Source organism: Megalobrama amblycephala, linkage group LG8 (genome assembly GCF_018812025.1).
Source record: "Megalobrama amblycephala isolate DHTTF-2021 linkage group LG8, ASM1881202v1, whole genome shotgun sequence".
NCBI classification, from domain to species: Eukaryota; Metazoa; Chordata; class Actinopteri; order Cypriniformes; family Xenocyprididae; genus Megalobrama; species Megalobrama amblycephala.
This window is the reverse complement of record NC_063051.1, coordinates 20,689,250-20,710,279: the sequence shown is the minus strand read 5'-3', so window position 1 is coordinate 20,710,279 and position 21,030 is coordinate 20,689,250. Positions and strand designations below refer to the sequence as shown.

The window sequence follows — 21,030 nt, the reverse complement described above, 5'->3', positions numbered from 1 at the left end:
CTCCTCCAGCTGGTTGCTTAAATTTATTACAGTGTAGGTTTACTATTGTACATGAATATTGGCTTTATATAAGAGTGGAGTAATGGCTACTAAAAATTCAGCTTTGCTGTCAGGAATAAATGACATTTTTTGAATATAGAAAAAAAAGAAAAAAGTTTAAATAGTAATAATATTTCACAATATTTTTGCTTTTTCTGTATTTTTGAAATAAATGCAGCCTTGGTGAGCATGAGACTTTCAAAATTGTATATTAGGGGTAGGTTTACAACTAACTTATTTATAGAACTTTTTGCACATTAAGATAGAATAGCAAAAAGTGTATTTTATCGAAAAAAGTGTCAGTAGTCAATTCCAATAATTGTGCAATTTCACGATTCTTGACATATTCAAATTGAATATGCAATTGAAAAACACATTCCTAAAGTTAAATGTTATTTAGATTTTAGCAAATAAAATTAAAGAAATGGCAAACAGCTGTTAAGCATTTCAAAATTAAGTAAACAATGCATCAACATTGCATTTTTATTAATAATGAATTGATGGTGTAGGCCTGTAATTATTTTATTTATTTATTTTTTTTTTTGGGTGTTATCAGAATACATACCTACTTTCAGTGACTGGCAACTAAGAAATTTTGCACTCAACAATTAAGTTCTCGGCCATACATTTCAACTTAAATGCCAATCTTGTCAGATGCAAAGCTTTTGGTTATAGTTGGTGAGCTTTTAGGAGCATGTTTCACTCTCTGCAGAGCTTCTGTAGCTTCATAGCTCTGTCCTTTCCCCAGAAACTCAGGCAGGGAGCAAGGCCTCCCCTGGGTCCACTGTAATTAGTTCATTAGTCCTGCATAATGAAATCAGCCAATACTGCGTCAGCGTGTCCAGGGGTGGCAGCGTGCTTGTATATTTCACTGTCACACCGTGTCCTGACCAGGTGTGACTCTATAAAGCTACACGCAATAAAAGCTATCTCTTCCTTGTTAATTTGAGCATTTGAACAAGCAAACAGCAACGAGGCATTTCTGCTCATTGCTAGTCCTGCCCACAGTGAATTATTTTTGGTCTGCTCCCCACAACAGTGCATTACACTTGAAATATCTTCTGATTGCTTGAAATTGCACCAGTTTCATGTACAGCACAAATATCATATTTCCTAAATGCTTAAGAAACTGTGAACCATCTTTAAGAGACCATTTGTTATGCTGAGCTCAAAACCGGATGTCATTGGTACCCGTCAGGATTTTCCTCCTTCATCTGTAATCTTCTGTTGAGGAAATATGCAAGCCATTCACTCAAAGTTGAAAAAAAGCTGGCATGATTGAGATGATGTGTGCCTGTCCCAGCAATCCTGCTGTCCCGCACACTGCCTGTCACTGTCAGAGGCTGTCCAGTGTCCCTGATGAGGTCTCAAAAGAACCAGCGAGCTCTGACTTTTTGACCAGAGCTGTCTGTTTCCATCCTGGAAGCCTTTGGACACTGTATTCGGTTTGGGACAGGGCAGCACTTTGACAGCTGTCATCAATTCTTTATGCTTCAAGTGTCAGTGTGAACCTCACATGTGGCTGCATTTTCCCCCCTGCATTGCTCACCAAGGCAAACATCACTGTTACTATTATTTATCTCTTTTATACAAAGTCTAAGTATATTTTAGCAAACCTCTAACCCCAAGTATTAAACTTGATCAACAGAGTTAAATTGCAGCTGTATAATCTCCAGCTATTGTTGCACATTTTAATTGTAAAGAAAACTATTATTAATTTACTACTGTTCAAAATATTTCTTTTTAAAGAATTTAATACTTTTATTCACACTGATGCATTAAATTGTTCAAAAGTGACAATAACAACATTTTTAATGTTACAAATAAATGCTATTCTTTTCAACTTTCTATTCTTCAAAGAATCCTGAAAAAAAAAAAAAATGTATGTATGTAACGGTTTTCACAAAAATATCAAACTTGCTTTCAAACTTTTGGATATCAAACTTTTTTTCAAAATTGATAGTAATAAGAAATGTTTCTTGAGCAACAAATCAGCATGTTAAAATAATTTCTGAAAGATTATGTGACACTGAAAACTAAAGTAATGGCTGCTAAAAAATTGTTTTATCATATAATATTAATAATATTTCACAATATTTCTGTTTTTAATGCATTTCATTAGAGACTTCAAAAACATTTGAATGGTAGTATATATTTGTAAAGAAGAAGAATTCTATTTTTTCCTCTGACATATATACAGTATATGTATATTAACAAAGCATGTATATATTTACATCTTCATTTTCATTTATTTTGCTTATTAGATCGAGGGCTCATTCTACTATGTAATTAGTCAAAAAATAAGATGGGTTTTTTGTTTAGTTAAAGGAATTTCTGAAATTTTTGATCCTTTTAAAAGCATTTACATATTAATATATGTATAAAGTATAGAGATGTGAGGGAAGGGTGATGTTGTTCTTGGCTGGTCTTTGGAGTCACAAGGACCAATTTGCATTTTGACCTGCAGTCACACCAGCTCTGGTTTGTTTTTAGTTCTCCAACGTTGCATTATTATTGCTCTTGTTGGGTCAGGTTGATTTGAGTGCAGCCTGACTCTGCCCTGTAATGAATCATAATGATGCTAAATGAATGTTCAGTGTGTGTTTTGTCTTAATGTATGGCTGCTTAGCCTCAAGAGCTCAGAGGCTTTTGTAATTAGCTCTGCTAGCTTGAAATCTATGCTGGAGGGCACAAAACCACAAGTCAGCACTAATCGGGGAGAGATTTAGAGCTGTCAGTCAAACACAAAACTGTTGCTCGAAACTGGATCCCGTCAGGTTCCACTCTACCCAAGGTCACAATAAAATTGCACTGCATCTTGATGCGACACACTGTTTAACCCCTAAAACCTGAAATCCGCCACCTCTGGTAAGCTCTTATAACAGTGTAAACACAGAGTTTCTTATCTCGCTGCAGCTCCTGATGGCTTTAACTGTCTCCAGGAGTCCATTTAAGCAGCGTGGTGCTGCTTTCGGCCCATCTCACTGATTACATTTCCCTGCACTACGGCTTCCTGTCATGCTGGACGGACTTAAGAAATATTAATGGGCTCCATTGGGTAGATTGCTTTTGTGGGAGAGCAGGGGGCCTGCTCCAAACTGTCACTCTGGCTAATTTCATTGCCTAGCCTTTTAGCCCATGGCAATGACAGAGCCTTGGCCAGGAAGCTGTTGCGTGTATGTGTGTGGCTTTGTGTAGCAGAGCAACTGCTCTCTGGTCTCCCTCAGACCCCACCCTCCATATGCTTTAATGGAATCAGTCTGCCAGAACAAAGTTAATTCGCTTCAGATTGCATTTAAAAAAAAAAAAATAGTTCCCCAAAATTGTTGAGTTTTCTGTTTTTAGAATTACAGTTTTACAGAAACATCACAAATTGGTTTTGATATCACAGTTCAAAGTTATTCAAACATGTAATTCATATATAATACAATTTATAACAATCAAACAATAAAATTATATAAAATAATTAGGAATGACAATTACAATTTTTAATCAAATTAATTACATGATATGCTGATTACTTCTAATTAATTGCAAATTAATCACGCATCAAATTTGGCTGAGAAATTACCCCCAAAAGATAATTTAAAGTCATTATTGTGTTAAATTAGAAAATTATCTAATAGGCATCACAAAAAGTAGCTTTAGAAAGAAATATTTTTTTATTTGATTCAACATAGCATTTTATTACACATAAACTTTTAGGTTACAACAGCCATGATTTTTTTTTTTTTTTTTTCAAAAGATGCATTTGAATTGGTATTTAGAATTTAAATATATTTACAGACCAAAACAGTTTGGTTACCAACATTCTTCAAAAGATCTTCATTTATGTTTCACAAAAGAAATAATGTCATACAGGTTTGAAATGACATGAGGGTGAGTAAATGTAAATAAACAGAATTTTTACTTTTGGGCAAACTATCCCCAAAATATGAAATTATTTTTCTTAATGAAGTGATATTTTAAATAAGAAACTAAAACTGCTAGTAGGTGACGTTAAATGTCTAAATGACATTCTAAAAGTTAGTTCGTTCATTTGTTCGTTCATTCATTCGATTTGTTCAAACAGCTAATTCATTCAGGAGTAAAGTTAACCTCTTTATGAATCATTGGTTCACCCGATTGATTCACTCCAAACACGGATTCATTCAGAAATGAAACACTACTCTGTGTTGCTCGGAGACGTACAACAGTTCTGCTCTGGCTTTACAGGTAATGTTTTTGTTGGTAAAATTGAGCAAAAACAGACAATATTTAGTCTAAAATATAACACAATATTAAAGTGCCCCTATTATGCTATTTTAAAGGTTTCTAATTTTTTTTTATGTAACATTGTTGTATAAAAATGTATAAGTGTTATATAACATAACATTTTATATCTCTTCTATATCAGGTTTACATGCATCAAAGGTCAAAAACGCTTTCATTTTCTCATAATATACATTGTACATCACCACATTTTTCAGTGATTCTCAAATGACTCATCGGATGAATCAGTCTCTAAATCCACCTTTTCCGGCAGCCTGCTCTCCTCTGATTGGCCAGATGGCCCAGTATGTTGTGACTGGTCTACCGCTTACACCGCGTGCAGGAACAAACACCCATTACAATAGCTGATTCAGCTCGGGAGTAAAAACTGTAAAGACTGTAACGATGGCATCGATTTTACCATATCAATCTGAGCGCGAGTCCGATGATGAAACATTGGAAGAACCGGTTATTCAGACTGAACCTCCATCACAAGAACGAATTGAGCAGGACGTTTCTCAGTGACACACTACTCAATTTGACACATATTTTGAGATGTTGCTACTAGAATTCCTCTACATCAGCATTAACAAGTGTATGTCCAACAAACTGATTTGTATATTTCTAATTTATTGCGGTACACATGTGGGAACTGTACCATTAACTGTATCAATAATAGTGCTAATGTTAGCCAAGCATTAATGTGAATGACTGATGTAACATTAAAGTTTGTAAAACAAATCTTGCTCCATCCTTTATCTTTACTCAGAGTAGTATGAATGACAGACAATCTGCATTAATGGATAATTATACAATAATCCAATAATTTTGCAATAATACACAATTTTAGGTAGTGATGGGCCACAGCTGATTTGCTTAAGTATATCAGTAAGACAGTGAGTTATCCGGAGACCTAGCACAATATAAAACACAAAACTACGTATTTTGAACACCCAGTAGAAAATATATACATCAATAATTAATCGGCTGTGTTTCTGAGGAGCAAGTTGGTCCAAATAAATTGGCTATTTTCCTATCTTTAATGGCGTTTTGTAAATCCCACTTAGACCTCACAGAGATTTGAGAAGCAATCTTGAAAGTGTTATTCTGCTGTTGGATCTCTGTGATAATTTTAACCACTGACTCTTCACATCCTCATCCTTTGGGAGTGTTTACAAAAGAGAATTTGCTTTTGCTGAGCAGAAAACGGCATCTTCTCAACATGTATACAACACTTGCTTAATGATATGATATATTAAATATGATACAAAAAAATCATACAGGGATATATTTGCCCTGGTATCTTGAATTTTAGGATCGTTAGGCTACATCACGCAGTGAGTTGTTGCCCTGCTTCATGTTCATCACCAATCAACTGTATGAAATGTAAGATGAACTTCGCAGGTCTGGGCAGGTGTGATAAATGCATTAAATCTACTAACTAATTAATTAAATTAATGTGTTAAATGAACAACCCTAAAAATAATATAAAATACATTTATTATAGATGGACAGGGAAAGGTGGCTAGAGAAGAAATACAGAAATAGGAACAGGGCATCCGAAAGGCATCCAAGGACAACTTCGGTGATTATAAGCAGAGTGATCTATTTTTGTCGCATGATTGCAAACTGCTCCCTTCTAGTGTCTAGTGTAGAGACAAACAAAACTTAGGCTGTACACTGTTGTCCACAGTCTTTTTTTTTTTTTTCTGTGTTCAGTGCAGAGCTGTAAATAATAGGCATGAACATTTCTATGGCACGCTCTCGCTCCTGTCACAGTTCTCCGGAACACTATCACACATACCATCCAGATATCAGGCAGCACTGGTTTGCTCCACAACTAATCAGATTTGGCAACGAGTGTAGATACTCGCTTCATCTTATACACAAGCTAACAAGGTTTAGTCCATCTACAGTGCTTGAAGGCTGATGCATCCATACCTGAGTTCGGTCAGAGCAGTGGGAATGCACTGATGAGCACTTCAGGCTTGTTACAGAGAGAGAGAGGAGAGGCTACAGAGGTCAAGAGAGAGGGAGAGATGCACTTTTTCTGACAGCACAGAGGGAAAGTGATTTCAAGTTGACGTGAAAAGCAGGAAAAGCTGCCATATATGAAGCCTCCAGGCATATCAGGCTGGTATCGGTGGAGTTGCTAATTAAAAAGTAGGCTCATGTTTTGCTAAGGCTGCACTTTGAGAAGTTGCTGTGTTAATATTCTGCAGATGGGTCAGCAGGACGTGAAGGTTCCCTGGCTCAGTCCTCCACCGATGTGGGGAGACAGATGTCTTATAGACGCACTTTGAATACAGTTACAGCTCACTCACTCTCTCTTTCTCTCTCTCTCTCTCCTCATAATTTTACCTACCCTGGTCAGTACACTATTGAATTTGTCCTGTCTAATAGGTTCTTTCTCCACTTCTGTCAAATATCCCTGCAGTAATAAGAGCTGGTTTCAGTAGGAGGCAGAAGTTTGTTTTTTTCATTACACTTGAAATGAGTTATGCTCTCAGCCAGAGATTGGACTGAAACAAAAATCATTCTCATTCTCTGAACAAACATGTCTTTAACAGTTCATTGACAGCCCCGATTGAAATCATAGCTATCACATTTGAGATGATAATATGTATCACAATATATAAACTTTATGATTTTTTTTTTTTTTTTTTCCCATAAAGATTTTACATAAAATATTTGATTTCGAGGATTTGTATTTGGGGAATAAATATAATAGATAATTATGCATATTATTGTTAATATGCTTTTATTTGTTAAATAATTATAATACACACGCACATAACCACAATAGTACAACAGAAACTACACTAAGTCTGTGAAATACAGCCCAATGGAACGTGATAATTTGAAGGAATTTTCTGTATTGATTTTTACTGGTGTAACACATTTTTAAATTATTCATTGCATTGGTTCGTGTTTTAGGGTTGAAGGAAATGGCTGTAAACTTAACCGAAAAGGTACTGGTAATTCTGCCAGGACTTTATCCATTTTTCTATGGGTTTTTTTTCTTTTTTTCTTTTTTTTCTTACAGTGTACTTCGAAATTGCCAAATTTCTGCCAGTTTATGGATTCAACTGGTATATCACCCACCCCTATGTTTTATTCATTAGTTTTCTTTTTCTTTTTCTTTTTTCTGGGTGATGATTAGCAATCATTTTGCACCTATTATGAAATGCTATAATTGTATTTGCATTAGACAGTTACAATATACTTGTGATTTAAAGACTGCTGTTTTTGAAAGTGACAGCTACGCCAGATTAAAGTAAACATGGTGTCACCAGAAAGTGCTCACTACCAAACACTTGTTTTGTGTAATTGGATGAGTCGAATCAGTAAGGATCAGTACGCACGAGGCCTCTGCCCATACGCCCACACTTTTAATGGATTTTGGGCTCTGTAAACACATCCCATAATTGAATGTAATGACTTATCTAAAAGCCATTGTTTGTGTTAGCTATTTATCTGTCAAGAGCGCTAATACAATGTTCAGATTTTGTTTTGATAGAAAGATTTAACCCTCTACATATCAAATGAGGTTTTGAAAATGACATTTTAGGGGCTTTGTTGAAAATCTGAGAGAATTCCTCTGGAGCAATGCTTATTGTGAAAAGCGCTGTACAAATAAATTGAAATTTCAAATCAGGTTTGTGCATATAAACGTTATTGTTATGTAGTGTTTGATTTACGTGTGTGTGTGTGTGCACTGGATATTCACTATGATTCACTATGGATGACGACAGATGGAATGGCCTTATTCTGTGTCTGTCCTCTCTGTCCCGTGGGTCCTCTGGACCTGATATCAGTTTTCTTTTCTCAGTCCAGCTATCAGTAGGCATACACTGCTCTAAGGCAGTGGTTCCCAACCACATTCCTGGAGGCCCCCCAACACTGCACATTTTGCATGTCTCCTTGATCAAGCACACCTGAATCAGGTCATCAGCTCATTAGCACAGACTCCAAGACCAGAAATGGGTGCGTCAGACAAAGGAGACATGGAAAATGTGCAGTGTTGGAGGGCCTCCAGGAACATGGTTGGGAACCACTGCTCTAAGGTAAATCTGGCTGCGCCTAATATTGGCTCACTTTTGCCATCTAGTGGTGTGTTTTTTTACCTTCAATATGGGGAAAAAAAAGACTCATGATGCTGGATGCAAGCCACTATTCCACTCAATCATTATTTGAATCATATGTTGAACCTAACACTACCTAATAACTACACTACCTAAAAAAGCCTACTGTTAAGAGTTGAACTATGTAAATATGTCTCTTTTATTGTGACCCAAGTTGAATTGTGGTTGTTGAATTTTGCCACCTGGTGGATGATTTAGTGTCTGCATCCAATTTAGGCTTCCATGATATCTTGTGCTCAAGTTCTCAAGTTCTTTGTGACACAGACACATTAATTTGATTTTACAGTTAATATTGTGTTCTTCTCTTTCTTCATTTCAGAAGGAGCTGAGTCTTCCCAGAAGAGGCAGTTTGTGAGTACTTGAGAATTTCTTCTTTTTTTTCTGAATGAGGATAGAGAAATCTTTGGTCTATTGTAAATAATCAGACCTTGGGAAATTGTATAACATTTTTTTTTTCTTAGTAAAGAGAATGCTATGCCCATTCAGCAAAGAGGTGTGTAGTTCTGGTCATCTATTTTAATTGTGCTTTAGTACGTACTGTGAGTTACATAAATCTGTTCCATAATACTTAAGGAATACGGTGGAGAAAGTACAGGGAAGACTCATGTAGATTTCTTTGTTTTCGTAAATTGTGTGTACACACCATGACTAACTCATTCAGTTATTATGTATTATTGATGTTGCAGATACTCAGTCATTTTGTTTTGCTTCTGATAAATTCACAGATCTGCATCTTACTATTAAATATGAGGTATGTCCAATTCGATAAAACACTGCTGATATTGTGAGATCAGTATTAGCATTAGTGGGTATTAGCATCACATCTACACTCCATACACTATAATGACAAAGCAAAAAGCAGATTTGTAAAATTGTTTTCAGGATTCCTTGATGAATAGAAAGTTCAAAAGAACAGCATTTATCTGAAATAGAAAGCTTATATAACATTATACACTATCGTTAAGAATTTTGGGGTCAGAAAGATTTTTTTTATTTATTTTTTCTTTCCCTCTCGAAAGAAATTTTTATTTAGCAAGGATGTATTAAATTAATCAAAAGTGACAGTAGAGAGGTTTATAATGCAAAAAATGCTTTTCTTACTTAGATTTTTTGTCTTGTTTCCAGTCCACATATTTAAAAATTCTTAAATCAAGAAGCATTTTCTAGACAAGTAAAAATTATTGTCTTGTTTTCAGAAAAAATAAGTCAAAATTAAGTGAGTTTTTCCTTAAAACAAGCAAAATAATCTGCCAATGGGGTAAGCAAAATAATCTTGTTTTCGGTTTGACTGACTTTTTCCTGAAAACAAGACAATAATTTTTACATGTCTAGAAAATGCTTCTTGATTTAAGAATTTTTAGATATTTGGACTAGAAACAAGTCAAAAACTCTAAGTAAGAAAAACATTTTTGTATGTAACATTTTTGCAGTATTTTTGTAACATTTTTGTATAAAAGATTCTATGTCAAATAAATGCTGTTCTTTTGAATGTTCTATTCATCAAAGGGGGTGGGGGACACAGCTGCAGTGCTTCCCACACATAGACTTTACTTGGGCAGGCCGCCCAGGTATATTAACGGCCGCCAAAGTATATTTAGAGACACATTTTTGCTTTTATTTTTATCCTCTTATACATTTTTTTTTGTTTTATTTATCCGCCCGAGTTAATGAAACCATCCGTGATCGATAAACTAGTGAAAAATCTCCCCTCGCCCTATGTGTTTCGTACCTGTGCTGGTTCTGTGTGCGGCTGTGTGAGAGAACTGTTTACTCCCGCTGACACTTCCACGTGCGCTGCAGAGACACGGTGGATATTTCACAAAGGCGGCGCTGTTGCGCATTCTACAGGCTTGCACAACAGTGCTTCAGACTGCTTCAAAGTGATTCCCAATCAATGAATAGCGCACATTTATGCCAAGCGATTGCTAATGAACTCGAGTTTTATGAATTATAACAATGTCCACTTTACGGCCTTTATATAATATGTTTTAGAGACGGTTGAAGGAAATCATATCTCTCTCATCTGAAGGATCAGCCCGCAATAGCGTAGACATTTCAAAATAAGAGTCCCGGTGTATTTTGGGATTGTTTATAATTAAAAGTCACACTCTTAGTTTTTTTTTTTTTTTTTTTTTCTTCTGGGCATTATTGGTATTTTGGTTACACAATAAATTGTATTTATTTTGATATCCATTTAATTCATAGTAAACTATTGTAGTCTCTGGCTGGGATGCTCCCCCACAGGAAGAAAAGCCTAAGAACATTATTAACACGATCGTGGTACAACAAGTAGTATTCGCAAAAATTACGGTGGATTTGCTCGGCTGCCATGACAGTCACTTCAACCAGAGTGATACAAACGGTGAAAAGGTAGGAGTGCTGTTATCACTAGATTATCTCAGGGCTATCAGCCAATCAGATTCGAGAACCAGACAGAACTGTTGTATAAATATAAATATATATATATATATATATATATATATATATCTAGTAAATGATATATCAGTGCTGCCTTTAAAAATTGACCAGATAGAGGCATCTTGGTAATCAGGAAATAATGCAGTCACTTATTTCAGACTTGCATTGATGCCTTCCTACATGTGAATATTACCTGATAAGGCAGTTCAGACACAGCTGTATTAGCTGGGTTAGCATTCTTACTAGATCACAGTGTCAACACTGTTTACTGCACATGGACAGGGTCATGGGGGTCGTAGGTGACCGGTAGGGCAGTGACAGGCAGATTACTGCAGGCCTTTTCCAACAGCTGAGCATTTCAGTTTCTTTTCTAGCACACCTATCTATATCTTCTTTTCTATTTATTTTTAACCCACTCTCAGTAAAGAATGTGCTCTTTACAGCCAATCATACAAAGGCGCAATATCAGCATCATGAGATTAGGGGTGGGCAGACAATATTTCGGTGTTATATTTTTGGTGTAATATTGAGTGCTGCCAAGGTTGTGCATGTTCTTTCTTATGCACACAGGCTAAGGGTTTTGTTTTTCTCGTCTTTGTATAGCTCAAAGTGACTGGCAGGGGCAGGCAGAATGCTGGCTATTGTGAGGGTTCACTGAGTTTGTTCCACCCGCCATGGGATTACAGGACTTAATCAAATCAAGCCTTCTATTCAACCACACAGTTTGTCAGGGAAATCTCATTTTAGCCCTCATTCATTTAGGGTTTTGGTACTTTCTTGTCTCACTGTCTTGTATCTCCTTCCTTTCCATCTCACCTTTTCACTTTCTGGTGTGGCAACCCTGTAAAGGGGAAATGGAAATTCTCTCATCATTTACTCACCCTCATCTCAATCAAAACTTGCATTATTTTACTGTATTACAGTACATTATAATGTTTTGATGTCTAAATTCACTTTAACATTCAAAACACTTGATTTAAGTTTTTGTGATTTTAATATTTAAATCTTTTAATTTTAATTTATTTAGTCAAAATATGGTAGAGTTTAATATGTAAATTGATTTATTGGTTTTAGATCAGTGCATCCCTACTTTTATGATATTTTTTTATAATTTTTGGAGCCTCATTTTCATTGTATGAAAAAGAATGACGCAGATAATGTGCAAATATCTCCTTTTGTGTTCCACAGAATATAGAAAGTCATACAGATTTGGAGAGAAATTAGTGTAAATCATAACCAAAGTTTCATGTTTAAATGATTTATCCCTTTGTAGAGCTGTAGATCATGTGTCAGTGTAATTGGCTTTCCTGTAGCGGTGTGTCAGTTGAACCAGTCAGGCTTAAAGCTTGTGTTGGTGCGTCTCTGCTCTTTGATCCTGCCTATTGTCTTCTTGAGGCTACATTTAGCCAAACGCATTCGTCTGGGAACAGTTGATAGGACGCTGATGTTCTCTCGCTTCTCAGAACTGTGTGTATGTGTGTGTACAGAGATGGACCGGTGTGAGGTAGGGGCAACAGCTGCACCTCCCCCAGGGTCTTGTGATATCATGAGAATGCCCTCTCACTCATTACTCAGTGTGTTTGTGTGTCTCTGACTGTCTTGCCAACCTATACACACACTAGAAGCAGAGCTCAGAGGAGAGTGAAGCCTCTTCTAATTTGTTTTGAATTTGGATCGTTACGCTCTTTACATTCTCTCTTCAGACTGGTATTATGGTACTTCACAGTGCTGAGAAAGACACAGCGCTCCCGGACACAACTTTTAGAGGACTGTCGTTTAACAACAAATACGGTCATGACCTTCGTTCACACAGAATTGGATACTCGCTCTGGCCATGAGCAAGCTGAGACTTGAAGGCACATTGTGATTTGACAGTTGATGTTTGTGATGAAGATAAAAGAAGTATGGCTGGAATCGCTGAAACTTTCACAATCAGAGTTGGTAGTTTGCAAACAGACTTTTACACTACACCATGTAGTGCTTTTGCAACCGTGGTAAACCTGTTGCTGGAGTCTTCCCAGTTGCACCTCTGAGGAAAAGGCAGACTTTTTTATCCATCTATTATACTCATGAACATGAAGAAAAGAAAGGAAAGACTTGGAGCCCCTAATCTGCACTTACAGTAAGAGTTTATTTAGATCATAAGTATGATTGGGCTACACGATTTGAGGGGGAAAAAAGTCAATGTGAATTTTTTTTTTTTTTTTTTTCCTGATAAAAATTGGCTATTGGCAAAACATTTTGTGATTTTTATATCAGTATGACTATAAATAATGATAATAATGCTTGTTATTTTATGCTGTAGTTTTTACTAAATAATTATACAAAAATAAGAAAATTACTGTTTTAATATATAGAGTATTTAAGAAAAGTAATTTTATTTTACAGTAAATCTGTAAAATTACAATACTGAAATTTATGATTGTAATTTCTTTATCTTCAAACATTAAGCCATCAAGCTTTTAGTTTGGGAGACCTTAAAGCTTTTCTTTTGTTTATAAGTGCTCCACAGCAGATACATAGATGAGTTCATGTTGAGTGTCACTTACCTCAAACAGAGCTTCTCTGGGACAATGAAAACACTGGATCATGAGCTGCTCACGTGTTTAAAAAAGAAAAAAAAAAAAAAAAAGTCGTGAATAATCGTGCAGCCATATTATGAGTCAACAAATTTTGCTTGTTTTTGTTTACAGAACTTTTAGGGCCAGATTTACTAACAACTTGCGCCAATGCAAGTCCTCTTTTGGAGTTAAATAAAAAACTACTGTAAGGATTTACTTAAAGGCAGGGTAGGTAAGAAATTTTGTTCCAAATTTGTTTAAACTTTCTATATATATACATGCATAATTAAAATGTAAGAACTCTGATAAAAAGAGTATAAAAATCGAGTGACTCTAGACCGTTTAATCTGTATTAAACACAGCTCATTATTTCCATCCGGGACGAAACATAGGATTGGCTTAGGCGGCTGTCACTCTCTCGCAACCATGGCAACCACCCTTTTGCCACACATGACCTGCCCACTTGCGCGCACACGTTTGATTTGGGGAATCCAAGAGGCATGGATCCTAGGAATACCAAAACAATGGCAGAGAAACAGCAAGCTAAATTCACAGTACCGGCCTATGCAGTTAGTGAAGGCAAACCAGGCAAAAAAAGGAAGACAGTAACAGTACAAGAAAAGGCAATGAACAAAAAGTCTTTGGATAAACAAAGAAATAAAACGCGAGTTAATATCGGCGTGGCTTTCCAGCGATGGCGAGAACTGAGGGAACTCAAGGGGCTGAAAAGTGACTCCTTGATGGCTTTATTTCTGCTGGACAGGTAAATCTTTCTTTTTGTATTTTGATCATACATATTTTTTTGTTTATTTTTTCATGAAGCATGTGTCATTAGCACACGTAGCTGCGTAATATAGCTAACATAACATTACTTAGCGAGCCGTAGTAGAGACGATAAATAATGATAGCTATAGTGTTGAATTGTGCATAATTTTACCCTCTGTCTAAGTCTTTTACCATGTTCACCTGTAAGTTTACCTGCACGTTTTTTTCGCCTTTGTTTTGTTTTTATATTCTCTACCTATGTTTACTGATGTCTTTATCTTGTATCTGTGTGTGTCGTACACACTTTGTTGTATGTGTGTGTTATTATTTTGTGTCTGCAATGCAGTTGTGAGTTGATATTTGAGTGTATGTTACTCTGTTGATCTGTAGAACAACGTATATGTTATGAATCTTACACGAAATTCATCTTCATCACAGTGTAAATGATGGTAATGGAAAAACGTGTATCATGCAACCTGTTTTTAGCTTTGCCTTATAGATAACTAGCTCGTTAGCGATTCAAAAAATATATATTTTAAACTTTACCAATATCAATATGCTAGCTTGATAGTGAGTACTAAAATACATCTTGTTTATCTTCATAATTATAAAGTTATTTTTATTACATGTGATTCTGACATGATGTCACTACATGCCGTGCTCCTTCCTCTCCGCTCGTCTCAGGTAAATAATGCGTCTTCCAGCTCAGTGGTCGGAGTCACACGTTCATGCGTTTTGGGGGCGTGGCTTTGGAAGGAGCCCAGAAGGGAGGGGGTGGAGTGAATGGAAATAATGAGCTGTCTTTAAAACAGTCGTGAGAGGTCTACAGACACTCGATTTTTATACTTTCTTTTTCAGAGTACTTACATTTTAATTATGTATTGATATATAAATAAAGTTTAAACAAATTTTGAAAAAAAGTTTTTTATACATTTTTTTGCCTACCCTGCCTTTAAGACATGCAGTGAAAAATTAGCGTTGAAAAGGTGTGGGCACAGTTATTTTTGCGGCTGACCTTAATGCATGCATTTGTAGGAGCTTCCCTTTCAGATACAAAATTTATGGGATAGAGTATTTAAATGAATCATGCAAAGTGATTTACTAAGGTTTGTGCTAGTCAATTTACTGGTATTTGCGCCATTATTTATCATCCAAAAAAAAGCATCTCTTAAACCAGACACCTAATTTGCGCTGCTCTTGGTAGATTGTGTTGGTCATTATGGAAATGATCTGCGTCTGTGTTCTTTAATTTCCATGTCAACTGTAGATCATGCGCAAGGAATTGCTCTTTTAGTAAATCTGGCCCATATTCTTTCCTTGTTTTCAAACTTTTACTTGAGTCCAGCTGACTGTCACTCATTTTTGCAATGCATGAACTCCATTCGTTGAGGTTTCTAAACATGACCACAGCATTAGCTTTACACAAACAGACCGCAGTCTCTGACTCCTTGGCAGTTAAGCACCAGGTTTCCTCTTACTCTCTCACAGTCTGTCTGGAAACCTGATACCTGCTTTCCCCTTATGCTCTGAGTGGTGGCTGAATTTCTAACTCTTGCCTCGTTGATTGACAGCCACAGTGTGTAGCTCAGTTTACAGCCTCAAAACACAACCCTACAGCAATGCCAGAAAGACTCAGGGAAATACAAGTAAAGAGAAGTCTTCACTTAGCAGAGTATGTGTGCGGTTGTGCATTATTCAGTCATGTTAAATGCCAGCTTTTGCCCGGTCAGCTTCTCTTGCTCACCTTTACTCCACTCATACCCCTTTTCCACCAAAGCAGTTTGAGTGCTGGTTCGGAGCCAGAGCCTAGTTTCAAATCAGTTTTTTGTCTTTCGACACCCAAAGCACCAGCTCCAAACCAGGAAAAGTGGTTCGTAAGTAGCACCAAAACATTGCTGGGCTAGAAGTAAGAACCGCTTGCGTCAGGGGCTGGGGGTGGGGTTACCGTGACCAACAAGAAACTTGAGACCGCCATTTTTGTAATAGCAGCTAATCGAGCTAGCAGCTCGATGATCTCCGTCTATATACAAATTACGATGAGCCGTGTTTGGATGCCGATGTAGGTTCGCAAAGCCATGAGCATCAACAGTAGTGAAACATCCGCGATTGTTGATGGAAGGCTTGTTCGAGATGCATCGGAGCAGCGCGGACTGATTCGGTGGGTGATATCGGAGTGCCGCGGGTCCACGGGAGCATTTGTAAAGCGTACGACTCCTTGTACTTTTGGATCGTACTCGCAGTGCTTTGATGTCATACGCCGATCGCTCTGCGGGAAGCCGAGGCATCTCGAACAAGCCTGGTGTGTTTGTGTTTGGTGCTGCAGCGCTAGCTTTTGCTGTGAAATATGAGACGTATACAGTGACGTAAGACTTGGCTCTGTGCTGGCTCTCTAGCCCGTGGAAAGGCAAACCGGTTCTTAAGGCTCATCAGTTGAACCAACTCCGAACTGGCACTAGCACTAGCTCTGAACTAGCACCCAGTTCGTGCTGGTGGAAAGGGGGTATATGAGAGCACATTTGTGTCTTGGCTTGCTGAAGCAGCTCCCTGTTGAATGAAAACCAAGTTTTAGTCTAGCATGGTGATTAAAAAAGTGAGATGGTCCATACACTTACAATTCCAGATTGACTTCTAGTAATATACTAGCAATATGCAAGCTAATATTCAAGCTAATAAGCAACTAGTTAAAAATGAGAATTGAACCCTAAAAGTATAACCGATTTTTTTTTTTTTTTTTTTTTTTTTTTTTTTTTTTTCCCCACAGAAAACAATATAGAAGACATTTCTGTGTCTGGAAATACTATTTACTAATTGATTTTATTGATCTTTAAATTCAAGAACCATAAAATGCTTTATCAGCAAACAAACCAAAAGGAAGTGATGTGTTAATTTTAATAAAAAGGAATTTCTAACAAATTGGAATATTTATTTTACAGCTATATTATTCCTGTATTATTAGCTTCTTTCATATTTGATTATTCCTATATTTTTTCCCCGTAATGTCACTCTTGGTATGAATAAGCCTATGTAGCAAATAAGAAGTTTTAAATGAACCATACAAATAGCTAGTTGTGTTCTGTTGTGCTCATGGGGACCGAAGTTCAAGTCTAGCCTGGGTCTTGTCCCAGTCCTGTTCCCATTCTCTTTCCTTGTTAATCTCAAGTACCTGCAGTCTTTTCCATTGAGTTGTGCTCTGTCTGGCCTTTTCAAAAGGAAGAACACATCCTTTGTGTTGTTGCTGCCCTAGACTAAAAGTCATTGGATGCAGTGTTGGAGTAAATTTCTGATGAAATTAATGAAAAACAAGAACCATGTATTCCTCATCTTGTTTGTAAACAAACAAACAAATATTAGAAGTAATTGATGTAGCAAAAATGAATGTAGGAGAATGGATTCTGGAATTCTTGACAACTCAGCTTGAATGTTGCCTAAAGCGAAGGGAGGTAGTAGAACCTGACAGAACTGTCATCCTATCCTAGCGCCAACCAGCTTTAACTTCAGTGTGCCCAGTGTGCGTGTGCTGAACTGCTGAAACAGCCTGTCAGCAGCATCTCTCAGGAATACCAGGGCAACTCAAAACAGGATCTTGTTTTACCATGTGTTTACTTGGAGCTTGTAGACATGTCTTACTGGAACTGGGAGGCAGGAAGTGTTCAATTCATGCTGTGGGGTTGAAGTGTGGACACACACTGAGGCAGAAACTGTGACAGTGTGATAATAAGCCTTTGCCTTGGTCATGTTTATAAACTGCCGTAGGACATCCTGTCTTTCCATGCCCTTCACAGACTCACAAGGACAAACACGCAGAGCTTTCCTTTTTTTTTTTTTTTTTTTTTAACCATTCACATTACTCCTTGCTTTCCTCTCTTGCCTTATTCACGTAAAAGAATCTGGCCAACTGCTCAGTACCGTTGTCATGGCAACAGCAGCCTCCTGCAGCATCTCCTCTCCCCTACCACCTCCTCCTCTGCTCTCTTCCTCCCGTCCCCAGGCGGACCCGAGGGGCCTGCGTCTGCCCCTGTCCTTGCTCCCAGCACCAACCCCTTCTTCTGGAGGTAAGAGTGCCCTTGCACTTGCTCCTGATCCAACCTCCTTTACAGCAGCATGCTGGATAACTAGACATTGTGTGGTTCCTATTTCGTCTAATCTGTTTCTCTAATGGGATGGTGTGGTTTAGTGGCTAAATGCTCAAGGCAGGAAGGCTTGCATGTACCTGTGCCTGCAGCACTGTGCCCTTGAGCAATGCACTTAACCCCAGGTTGCTGAAGTGGGATTGTTCATGTTATAAATATGCTTTGTCACTTTTGATTAAAGCATAAAAGCATTTTGCTGAAATGACTACTTGCTTATTAATAACTGTAGCCTGATTTTTCTGTCAGGGCCAGTTTTTGCTACCTTGTGTTATGGATGGATGGATTTTTACTTGTTGAGAGTGGTTTGTGGAGGATACTTTTGTATACTGTGCAGTAGGGCTGGACGATATATTGAATATTCTTGATGTAGTCACAATGATTTTGTTGATGATATATATAATTAAGCAACATTGCAGTGATTTCAGTGTCCTTTTAATTTGGGCATTAAGCTTCCTTGTGTTCATTTAATGAGGAAATCAGTGGACAACATTTATTCATTTATTTATAACTAGATTTTAATCTATTAACTAGATTTTAATCTATTAGGCTACAGTAATAATAAAGTTTCAACATTACAAGAAAAAAGTCAACATTTTGAGGATCATCTCATGATATGCCTTTTATGAGAATAAAATATGATTTACTGTAACTAAATCCACCATGCATTTCTTGCATTGATATTTATCGCTATTCCTATTGTGTATTTTGTCTTCAAAATACTTCTTTTACTACACAATATTCCCCTAATTTATGACTTTATTCTTGTAATATTATAACTTTATTCTCAAAATCTTAGACTCGTTTTATTTTAACATGGCACTAAAACACTGTGATCCATTACTCTAGTATTCAGAGGTTATTTTTCCATCCACGTTTTTAATATTTTTGTGGAAACCCTTATGCATTTTTTTTCAAGATTCTTTGATGAATAGAAAGTTCAAAAGAACTTCATTTAAAATAGAATTTTGCTGTAACAATTTTAAGCCTTTACTTGCAGTCCTTTTTGAATAAAAGAAAAAAAAAACTTATTGACCCCAAACTTTTGAACTGTGGTGTATTTTTTAGCATTATCACTTATTGTGCAGATAATTTTGAACAAATATGCTTGCCAGTAAGCTTTGATATGGTTTGTTTAAGCCCTGCTCATTAACTCAAGTGTGTGTATTTGTGTGTATGTCCATGGAGGAGAATGAGAGTGATTTCTGCACTAATGAGTTGCTCTGGAATGTCAGAACTCCATGTTCTGTCCCATTTGACTGTGTGTGTGTGTGTGTGTGTGTTCACTTTTATCCTCACTGATCTCTTGTTTGATGACACCAATTGCTGAGTACAGTCTGCTCTCAGTCTAGTGTTGTCTGCAACCTTTGGGTTAAGAATATCTGCGTTAACAATGTAGGAACACAATGTGTGCATGTTTTTTTTTTGCATTGTAAGGACACATTTTAGGTTATTTGGGCACAGTGATCATCAGGAGCAGCGTGGAAACTCTGACCTTCCATTCACATTCAGTATAGCTAAAGGAAATCGCCACAGTCTGCTTTTTTTCATACACAACTATTTTCTTTCCTTCCATTGCCCTGTCCAATAGAGGTATTGATCATGATCACAATAATAGAAAATGTTCAAAATCATTTTCCTTTCCTGTAAAGCGTCATTTCCCATGTGTATTGGCTTGACCAGACACTATTTCCCATTTCTAATAGATGGTATCTTATGAGTGGAAAGGCTATTTTTTACAGTTCCCCACAGGTTTAGACCAACAGTGAAGCTGCAGGAAATCAAGTCTTAAAACCTTTCAGAGCTCAGCTCAACAGGACATCCAAGAGAGAGGCAGGGAACTGTTCCAAAGACTGTTTCTTATTCCTTTTCTCCATCTCTCGGTCTTTACTCTCACTACACATTACACTCAGTTTAGTTATTCCACTTTTTTATGTGAATGAAAGCTCCTTTTTTGTTATATCTACACTTTCTTTCTCTCTTGTGATACTCTGACTAGCTGCCCAAGATCAGCAAATTAAATTAACCCCAATTCAGTTATGATGGACTGACTCTGATCAGTTTGAAAAATATCCTCATTGTCATCTACTGATCAACCATAAATATACACCAGAAATATAATGAAGTTCTAAAAATGTAAATGTACGGATTACGGATAAACTACATATTAGTGCCATATTAGTATTAGCCACCATTATTTGTTTGTTTATGTGTTCATTTATTTTTTTATTTAGACATTTTCACATTTCAGGCCATAGACAGGGGACACCCTGACCAGTAAAACTAAAAATAACTTTATTTATTTATTAATTTATTTGCACTGCATAGGCTTAGATTTGTTAGATAGTATAACTAAACTAGATAACATTCATTTATTTGTTTCATTGGTACATCCAATTTGAACTGTATAAATATTTAATATTGGAGCTTTTATATATATATATATATATATATATATATATATATATATATACATATATACATATATACATATATATATATATATATATATATATATATATATATATATATATATATATATATATATATATATATATATAATATAGCCAAACGTTTTGGGATGTCTGCCTTTACATGCACATGAGCTTAAATGACATCCCATTCTTAATCCGTAGGGTTTAATATGGAGTTGGCCCACTCTTTGCAGCTATAACAGCTTCAGCTATTCTGGGAAGACTTTCCACAAGGTTTAGGAGTGTGTTT

General features: G+C 36.6%; 1 protein-coding gene across 11 annotated transcripts in view; it reads left to right on the top strand.

The window, feature by feature from the left end:
• Positions 1-21,030, top strand: part of mast2 (microtubule associated serine/threonine kinase 2) — a 142,258-nt gene that overhangs the window by 76,495 nt on the left and 44,733 nt on the right. For 8 of the 11 annotated variants that reach the window (XM_048199979.1, XM_048199976.1, XM_048199981.1 and 5 more), the window contains one exon: positions 8,755-8,786. In XM_048199979.1, coding sequence (XP_048055936.1) covers positions 8,755-8,786 — 32 coding nt within the window. Of the gene's footprint in view, positions 1-8,754; positions 8,787-12,431; positions 12,976-18,063; positions 18,232-21,030 lie in introns of those variants that run through there. The other 3 variants (XM_048199986.1, XM_048199982.1, XM_048199985.1) reach the window with 3 other exon arrangements.